The sequence below is a fragment of the Myotis davidii genome, unplaced genomic scaffold (genome assembly GCF_000327345.1).
Source record: "Myotis davidii unplaced genomic scaffold, ASM32734v1 scaffold401, whole genome shotgun sequence".
In the NCBI taxonomy this organism is placed as follows: Eukaryota; Metazoa; Chordata; class Mammalia; order Chiroptera; family Vespertilionidae; genus Myotis; species Myotis davidii.
Genome location: NW_006291020.1, coordinates 2,728,820 through 2,738,613, shown reverse-complemented (window position 1 = coordinate 2,738,613; position 9,794 = coordinate 2,728,820). Strand labels below are relative to the sequence as shown.

At 56.6% G+C, this 9,794-nt stretch overlaps 1 protein-coding gene across 1 annotated transcript in view; it reads right to left on the bottom strand.

Annotated features, from left to right (window-relative positions):
* GPA33 (glycoprotein A33) overlaps positions 1 to 9,256 on the bottom strand; it is a 20,132-nt gene extending 10,876 nt beyond the window's left edge. Inside the window, exons 1-2 of the mRNA XM_006764215.1 lie at positions 9,247 to 9,256; positions 7,853 to 8,002 (exon numbers count right to left, since the gene is read on the bottom strand). Of these exons, the coding sequence (XP_006764278.1) occupies positions 7,853 to 8,002; positions 9,247 to 9,256 (160 nt within the window). The remainder of the gene's footprint in view (positions 1 to 7,852; positions 8,003 to 9,246) is intronic.
* Between the last annotated feature and the right edge of the window lie 538 nt (positions 9,257 to 9,794).

The following is a 9,794-nucleotide window of genomic DNA, read 5'->3' as shown; positions in this document are numbered from 1 at the left end:
CGGGCCCCTCCCCCAGGGCACGGCCCGCCTGCCTGCCAGCCTCGGCCCCTGCCTCCTGCCCATCCACCTCCCCGGCCAGACGCGTTTATCCCCGCACCTGCGACTCCACATCCACACACGGCTTCTCCAGGGCTGGAGGAAGTGGCACTGCACAGAGTTAAATGGTTTAAACGGGGTTCCCTCTGTCCCTAAATGCATGACCCCCAGCAGTCCCTGGGGCGCTGGGGCCTGCGTTCTCACTGGGACACGGCCGGTGGCGGACGCCGGGCCGGAATGTGTGGGAGAAAGGGGGCTGCCCCGTAATCCGCGCCCATCACTGTGCGTTGTCCTGCGTGTGCTCTGTCCGGCTGGCTGGCTTCCACCGTCCTGGCCCACAGTCTGTTCCTGAAGACCCCCTCGGTCATAAAGAAGAAGTCACGCGAGAACCACCCCCGGCGCCCTGGGCGAATGCGCGGGAAGGACTGTAATTGCTAGGGGTGTAGGGATCGTCAGGACAGGGAGTTGAAAGCATTTCATGTTGGTAGACTGTGAGGGGAAAGACGGAAGTGAACGGATGGGAAAGAGCTCATAGCCAAGGGGAGCTCTCTGAGCGGAGTCAGATTGTCAACCCGGGGGGTCTCTGTGGGTGGCTCCTGGCCCCAGGCACCCTGCCATGTTCCGTAACCCCCACTGGGAGTGAGCCCCGGGTTTAAGGATGTCAGGCCCCCAGCACCTCACACAGCCGGACCCCTGGCTCTCACACCGCGGGCCTCACGGCTCGGGGCTCCGCTGGCTGTCCCCCAGTCCCCTCCCACCGCCTGGAACAAGCCAGGTCCTCCCACCTCTGGGCTCAGTGTTGTAGCTCTGGGCCCCGGGTTCCTCTTCTGTGGGATCTTCATATCCCTACTCAGTGGAGGAGCCCCAGGTGGGACAGCTAACCTGTGATTAGAAAACTAAGAAGTGCAGGAATTCTAGAAATTTCTAGAGCCTTCCAACCACCTTCTTTCCACTTCCTTGCCCAGGTCTGTTGGGCACCTTCCTCCCAGTTGCCCTGGTTGAGTGCTCAGCCTTGGTGGCTTAGAAACTGATTTATGTCGGGCGTCAGCTCTAGAAGCACGTCATGCGAGCCAACTCCCGGGGGCCTGATGTGGAAACAATTAATCAGTGATCAACTTCCAGGGAGAAACTGAGCAGCAAGGAAACCAGAACACCATGCAGACAGCTCTCTGCTGAATTGAGAACCACACGCACATGAGAGTTTTGGGGGGTGCTTCCGACAACCCCCAGGGACATCAGCAACTCTCTCTGTTTACTGAGTGTCAGTGCCAGGCATTGGCAGCAGCCCCGTGAGGGAGCTATTATTGCTCCATTTTTGTGTTTATCAGGGAACTTCTGCTTAGTGACACAGTCAGTGATGCCTCAATTCAAATCCAGTTCCCTCAAATCTCTTGTATCTAATTACTGAGCCCCTGTTCTAACCACCTTATGTGTTTTTACGATTTTAGTAGTTGCCTCCCTAGAGCTGTGTCCTTCATGTTCCAGAATATTCCTCCCTCCTCCTCACTCCCCTGTGCTCCTCAAGTGTGAGCTCCCCACGCATCCACCGATGTGCTGACTCACCCCAGGGGCTAAGCACTAATAGTTCAGTGACAGCTAGCCTTCCCCGGCGGGTGGGGGGGGGCGGGCACGTTGGAAGAGCAGGTGCTTCACTTGCCAGGAGGGCGGCACTCTCCCGCGCTAAGGCCCTTGGCAGAGGAGGAAATGCCCAAACTCTCCCAGGCAGGGCCGTGCCACCTGCCACCCGTGAGCACCTGCTCCGAGAACCACTGCTATGAGGAGTTATCTCACCCACGGGAGGGCGGCCCAGAACACATGCTGGAGCCCAGCTGCCCGGGGTGGCACCTCACCCTGGCTCACCAGCTGTGTAACCAGGGCAACTTAACGAACCTCTCTGTGCCTGTTTCTTCCGCTATAAAATGAGGAGCCCTGTCCAGGTAGCTCAGTGGGTTAGAGAGTCTTCCTGCTTCGCCAAGGTTGGGGGTTCAATCCCCGGTCAGGACACATATGAGAAGCAGCCAATGAATGCATCAATATGTGGGAGAAAAAAATCAGTGTTTCTTTCTCTCTTTCTCTCTCTCTCTCTCTCTCTCTCTCCCTCAATCAATACATAAACACATTTACAATGAGGACAGTGCTCTCTAACTCCAGGTTGTTGTGAGGGTTGAACGACAATACATTTAGTGTGCACACCCTTTCCCCAGCACATACGCAGGAATCAGCGATGTTATCGTGCCTTTTCCTCTGCTGGGCTGTGTTGCTCCATCGTCATATCCCCGGGGCGCAGCCAAGTGGCTGCATCGGACCTGCTCTAGCAAATGAATGAGGCACAGAGCAGCCAAGCTTTCAACATGGGTAGGGTTCACAGCCCAGACACTTGGTTGCAGACCCTATCCCACTGATCACGGGAAAACGCAAAAAAGATCGAGTAAAGAAGCCCCTCCCTCCGGGGGAGGCCAAGTCTGCAAAGTGCCCCAGACCAGTGGTCGGCAAACTCGTTGGTCAACAGAGCCAAATACCAACAGTACAACGATTGAAATTTCCTTTGAGAGCCAAATGTTTTAAACTTAAGCTATATAGGTAGGTACCTTGTTATTAACTTAATTAGGGGACTCCTAAGGCTTAGGAAGAGCCACACTCAAGGAGCCAAAGAGCCGCATGTGGTTCGCCAGCCGCAGTTTGCCGACCACGGCCCCAGACAAAGCCGGGCGGTCCTTCAGCCTCCCTAAGGGGCGGGGCCGGAGACCGGCGAAGCCTCGGTGATGCTTGTAAGTCATCACGGTTTGTTAAGAAGATGAACTGTCTCTTGAGAGCTCCGGGGAAGCAACACACCCGAGGTGGGTAATGAAGTGCTTGATGGACTGGCTGTTGGAGGCCACACAGTGAACATGGGGGTCCTGGGGGCACTGGCAATACTGCCTCCGCTTAGGACATGCATCTGCTCCCACGGACGGACGAGGAGGAGCTGGGCCACCTCAGGCAGGTGACTGTCCCACGCACACTCTTCCAGGGTGGATGAGGGTGGGTGGTGCAGGCCTCCTCCCCTCCCCAGACAGGGCTCCTTCCCACCCCAACGCGTCTCCACGGAGCTGAGGGCTCAGACGACCTCGCTGAGTGAGCGGTTCGTGGCACAGTCCTGCCCAGACGGGTCGGAGGCCACGGCCAGCCGGCACCTACTGGAGCCTAGTTACACGTTCAATGCCGGTGTGAAGGCCGGGGTGGGGGGAGGGGGGGGACCCTTTTCTCTGTCAGAGGCCATTTGGATTTTTATAACACCATTCATGGGCCATACAGAATTAGCAACTTAAAAACCAGCCTGCTTACATCTGGTCAAACGTTTAATTAATTCACCACTGAGGCCTTGGTGGGGCCAGGCCCAATGACTCTTCGGGCCTCATTCGGCTCATGGGCCGGACGTTCCCCACCCCTGTGCTGAGGAGCGAAGAGTGGGCAGAGGGCAGGCTGTGGGACCAGGACGGGACAGGAAAGGCCACCCGAGGGGATCCCGGTCCCAGGTGGACATGTGCACACGAGGGACCGGATCAGGCGTGAGCCTGTCTGCAGAGCCGCACCGCTTCCCGCCACCGCAGAGAGAGCGGGTTCTAGGAGAACACAGACCCGCACGCAGGGCGGTCACAGCTGACTGGGTTCTGGGGTCACAGGGCAATTTGGGGGTTTTGTGCATTTTTAGTTCCCAAACGTCCCACAACAGGCACGCGCGCTCCTGGAACCATCTCGCCGGCTCCGGTTTGTAAGTCACCCAGGCAGCACCGCACTGGGAGGACCTGGCCTGTCGCAGGGCACAGCCAGCTGGAGCGAGGGGGCCCCATGCCTCTCGCGGGGGTCTCTCTGGTCCCCGCTGGGGCAGAAGGTGAAGAGACCCGAGCGGGGTTCCAGGGCAGGAGCTCCCAAGGGGAGAGACAGCAGAGGAGAAGCAGATGGAAAGACCCAGCCTGGGCAGGGGAGGGATGGGAGCTGGTGCCTGCCCGCCCGCTGTCCCCAGTGAACTTTGTAGCAGTCCCAGGTCCTGCGGGTGTTTATGGCCGCCTGACTCACAGGCAGACAACGCAGCTCAGGGCACTGGGTGGCCAAGGGGAGGGAGGCCGGCAGGAAGGAGGTGGGTTCTGGGGTGACAGTTGGTGCCCTGGGCGGGCAGGAGGAGATAAAACCCAAGTACCGCCAAGGCCAGGGGCAGCCTCACTCTACCTCCCAGCCCAATAGCTCTGCCCTTCGGGGCTCACCACCACTGAGTCCAAACAGCACGCTGTTCCATGCTGGTCCTTTGAGACAGATCATGCCACCTGCGCCCCTGGCCCCTGCAGTCACACCGCTGCAGTGTGGCCAGCTGGGGGCCCCGCCCTGCGCCCACTTGTTTTCTGTCGGGTGCCCCAGGTACGGTCCCCACGGCACTCTGACTCCAGTGGGGAGTCAAACTGACCCCCCTGAGCCTGTGACCAACAGGAGCCGGGCACTCAGAGTGGCCAAGTGGAAGGCATTTAGGGGAAGTTCTCCTGCTGGGGGGTAGGGCTGGGCGGGGAGTGCTCTAATGAAGACCCCAAGGCGGGGATTCTAGAACAACAGGACCAGCCTGCAAGTCTGGAACTTAGAAAGCTGGTTCCCGCCAGAACCCATTGTGGATCAGCACCCACTGGTTCAGTGCATTTGTTTAGATGAAGAGAAAAAAAACACATTTCTCATCTGGAGCATGTGAGGGTGATGGATTCCTTTACTTGTCTGTGTAAAGCAGTATTTCCCCAAGTTTTTCTCACTTCTGCTTCAAGGAGGGTTCCTCTAGTTCCAGGGCTGTGGGCGGTGTGTGTGTGTGTGTGTGTGTGTGTGTGTGTGTGTGTGTGTGTGTGTGTGTTTTCAGGTCTCCAAAGACTTCCAGGCCTTGGGCAGCACTGTTCAGGGACGTTTTTCTTGGGGGGCTCCTCTCTCTGAATCTTTTCCTGCCCCTGGGACTGTCACCACGCCCAGTCCTCAGGGGGCCTGATGACCCAGAAATCCCTGGAGTTCTGGGCTCAGGTGGGAGTGTTTCCTCTAGCAGCCTCTGGGGGCGGTGACAACTCCGGGCTCCTCCCCAGTCGTCCTGACTCTGGGCGCAGGTCTGCCAGATGAGTGCCCCCCGGCGACGAGGAACCAAACTCCAGTTATTTTCTGTAACGTACACCTGCCCGCACTGAGAATAAGAGGCATTTATTGAATGCTCCGGGTGCCAGCATTCTTCCTAGATCTCTGCACCTACTACGAACTCTGAATATCGGCAGCACCTCCGGGAGGAACAGTGAGCATCCTGCCCATTTCACAGGTTAGGAAGTGGAGGTGTATGGAGGTGAACTTCGCCCACACTAAAGTGAGTGAAGGAAGAGGGCGGCTGGGCCCCGTGGGAGGCCTGGGAGGAAGAAGTGTTTGTCACTGACGTTAGAACTGTCAGGCCCGTGGCTGGTCACTGTCAGTGCTGTTTTTAAATTCTCTGAATGCACTGCCTTCTGTTTCTTCCCCACGTTATCTGATGTGATACCTTCTCCCTCCCGCAGCCTGAGGGGCTGGGCCTGTTATCAGTGTGGAGTTGCTCTGCCCAGGACGTCAGCAAGATCTACGATATGACTGGGCAAGTTCAGGTGCAGAACTCCGCCTCCTCCAGCAGCCCTCCCCAACCTCCCTGCGCCTTCCTCGGGGTCCTCTCCTGAGGATGGTGGAGGCCCCCTGGCTGCTCTTAGGTTTGACCTTCGAAGGCCTTCGTTGCTCACATGCACATGGCAATGGCTATTTCTCCCCCAAATGTTTTCACTCAGCGAACTGTCCTAGGACCCGAGGGGCCATCTAGCCTGGGCCCTCTGCCCTGGGCTCCAGCCCATCCTCTGGTGAGAAAGGCCAGGTGGTGGGCAGGGGTTCTGGCCTGGGCAGGGGGAGAGGAGGCAGAAACACACTTTATCTGAACACAAGCCCAAGAACGGGTTCCTCCTCACGGGGAGGGGGGGGGGGGGAGGGGGGGGAGACGGACCCTCCAGGCAACGCAGGGCTAGGGCCGCTTCCCATTCTATGCTGGGTGAGCATTTTGTTTTGAGGTCATTTCCTAAGCAAATCAACTTTCTTTTCATTCCGGCATGGGTTGCAGCAGATGAGGGGTGGGGGAAGCCGAGAGGATGGTCCCTCCCCTTCAGCCCCCGCCCATTCCCACCTGGGTCTGCCAGCTGAGCCTCACCCCTTCTGTGCCCGCACAAACTGTGTCCAGTAAGGAGCTGTCAGCATGAAGGAGTGGCCCAGGCCCCTTGGGCCCCAGTCAGAAGGACCACCTGGCAGCCTGGGCTTGAGCGAATCGGCCTTTTCCAGATCTATCTCCAAGCTCGACCCAGCCCTTCACCAGAACCAGGCCGCCCTCCAGGAGTGGAGAGGTGGGGAAGGTGGGAGCCTGGGGGCCTGGGAGGATGGTCTGGGCATGGCTGGCGGGTTCTGGGGCTTCCTGTACAAGCTGATTATTTTTTGTTGTTGACTTTTAGAGTAATTGGAAGGAAGGGGAAGAAACAGAGACAGAAACATCGATGTGGGAGAGACACATCAATTGATTGCCTCCTGCACTTTCCCTGAATATCAAGCCTGCAGTTGAGGTTCGCGTGCCCTTAGCTAGAGCCAAACTCAGGACCCTTCAGTCTGAGCCAAACCAGCCAGGCTCACAGCTGAAAGGTGAGCTCTGCCTCGTCGAGCCTCCTTGGCTCCAGGCCGAGGGCTGGGGTCTCTGTGCTTCCTGCGATGACCCTCTGCCTCCCTCCTTTCTTCCCAGCTCCCTGGAGCCTGCAATCGTTTCTACGCTGCAGGCTGATGGGATTTCTCAGTGTTGCCAAATACACCAAGTGAAATCTACTCCTAAAATTCCCAGCCCCATCTGTCACCTTCCCTTCCCATTCCCATTCCCGCCAGGCCCAGGACCCTAACGCCAAGTCTTCCTCCATCCTAACTCTAGGGATGCCACGGTCTCACACAGCGATGTGGCTGGGACGCAGCTGCATGGCCACAGCTGTCTGATTCCTATTTTGTGGGGCCCTGTTTTCTGAGCTCCGGGTGAGCAGAGAGTCAGAGGCTGAGGAGCTGGGGCCTTGGGAAGGGCCTGTCTCGCCTTTGTTTGTCGTTCTTGTTGAAGTGTTGGGTTTTCTTTTGCTCTGGGAACGATATTGGGTCAGTTGAATTGTCTTTCTGCCTCAGTTTCCCTATATGTGGTGCAGATGTTAACACTCTTCACATTGACTTTTTCTCTGGTTTTAAGGCAAAGGTTAAAATCTCAAGTAGTGAACGTGTCTAAATCCATAGATCCTGGATTTTCCAGGACAAACTCAATTTCAAACACTTTGTCCCAAGGGTCAGATCCTGTGTCTGACCCTCTATTCTGATTTGAGATCAGAAAATATGGTGTTTGAGAATTTGCGAATTCTTCATTTCAGAAAAGGGCTGGGATCCTATTTACTAATATGCGAATGAAAAAGCATTCTGATTATGGGTTCTGGACCGGAACCCGCCACCTGAACAACAGAACATGTCATTCTGCCCAGCAGGGCCTCCCGGGGAGACTTGACCACCTGGGCACTGGCGGGGAAGGGCCTACTCACCCCCACAGAGCACCCACAGCACAGGCCGCGTCGTCCCCGCCATGTCCTGCTGCCTCGTCGCCTCAAGCCCAGCCGGGAACCGGCAGCACCCAGACAGGTGTGGGCTGACTCCTGAGAGCTGGCCCCGAGGTGCACTGAGGGCTCCTCTTCCTGGTCCCCCAGCTCAGCCTGGCCCGCACACCCCGCCCCTCACCTGGACTGGCAGGCAAGCTCACCTGTGGGGCTGGACTTGTGCTCCACCTCCTCCACCAAAGGCCCCAACGGGAACCTGCCCGCCTTCTCCTTGAACTCCCTTCCTGCCTTTTCACCTCTTAACAGGTGTACAAAGTCCTGGGCTTCTCCTATGATGGACAGGAAATTGCCGCCTCGTCATAAAAAGGGAAATGATCTCAGAGGAGAGTCTGAACCAATTAAGAAGGGCGTTGCCCACAGTCTGCACCACCCCAAGGCCCAACATGACCCTGTCACTCCCTCCCCACCCACAAGCCCAGCCCACACTAGACACGTCATGAGGAGACGGGAAGTCTGTCTCCTCAGAGAGCGGACCGCCTGGTGGAGGAGGTAGACAGGACGCAAGTAATCAGAGAACACGCCTCAGAGAACCATGGTTATCTGGTCTCAGGTGCGGGAACTGTCCCGGGTCCCCTGGCCCTGGACCCCCTCAGTCCCAAGCAAGCTGGGAGGGCAGGTCATTGCTTCAAGAGTAAGAGTCCTGCGGGGCATGACCTGGGGTGGCACAGGACAGGAAATGGGCAGGGGAGGGGCTCCTCTTTAGACGGATGGTCAGAGCCGAATGGGAGGTGGGCCTTGGGATTTTCTGAATTACAAACGCTGAGTGTCTCAGAGAGCTTAAAGGGGTGTCCGTGGGCAGAAGCTGGTGTGTGGTTTCCTGGCCCCTGGTCCACTTCAGGGGTCCAGTGTCACCCCTGCAAGTCCAGGTGGTGACCAAGGGCACAGAGAAGACCAAGGCCTTCAGTCCTCTCCTCCTGAGCGGTCCCCTCTTTGTCTGGTGCCTCTCATTGTGTTAGCTTCTGTCTTCCCTCCCCACTGCCCTCTACACCAGGGGTCCTCAAACTACGGCCCACGGGCCACATGCAAATACAAATACTGTATTTGTTCCCGTTTTGTTCTTTTACTTCAAAATAAGATAGTGCAGTGTGCATAGGAATTTGTTCATAGTTTTTTTTTAAACTACAGTCCGGCCCTCCAACGGTCTGAGGGACAGTGAACTGACCCCTGTTTAAAAAGTTTGAGGACTCCTGCTCCACACCATCCGCTCTCCCCCCGTTGTCACTGTGAGCCTGGCCCGCCTGATGCCGCCCTGCAGTCCCTCCTGCCCCTTCCTGCCCTGTTCCCGCTGTGAATAAAAATAATATCAACAGAACCACTTTAAATGGCCCTGGAGCTGCTGTCTAAGAGGAACCGCTGTGCACATCCTATGCCTCAAATATTTAGAATATTAAAACAGGGCAAAATAACCTTTAGACTGGGCCTAGGGCAACCTTGTGTCCCAAAAAACTGTTTGCAAAGATAACAAGGAGGTGGCTATTGTGACTACGGGACTGAAATTTAAGCCATGTTTAGAATTAGCATCACCATGTCATGTTACCTGCGCCCATAACAACGCCTTCTTCTATTGATGTCACTGTCAACCTGCCCTTTCTCATAACACCCGTCCCCTCTGGCTCCTCCTCGGACTGTTTGGGCTTCTGCCTGAACCCGCGCTTCCCGGATCGCTATTCATGTTGATCTCAGATAAATGCTTGTTGCCTCTCACTCTGAGATGTCTTTTTATTTTTGAGTTAACATACCCTTGCTTCACTTAGTAATTCATCTTAGGAGGATTCCCTAGGGCAGTGGTTGGCAAATTGCGACTCGCGAGCCACATGCGGCTCTTCGGCCCCTTGAGTGTGGCCACGAAGTTTCAATCGCACGGTACATGCACGCCCGCACGTGGTATTTTGTGGAAGAGCCACACTCAAGGGGCCAAAGTTTGCCGACAACTGCCCTAGGGAATCCATTCATTTAAAAAGATAATTATTTAAAACTACCATGTGTCAGGTGTGTGAGGTTCCAGGCAGGAGTGGGGGCACAAGGGAATGTCCTCAATGACAAATAGCACTGGGCTCTCCCTCTGCCCCGTGCCAGTGCCAGCAG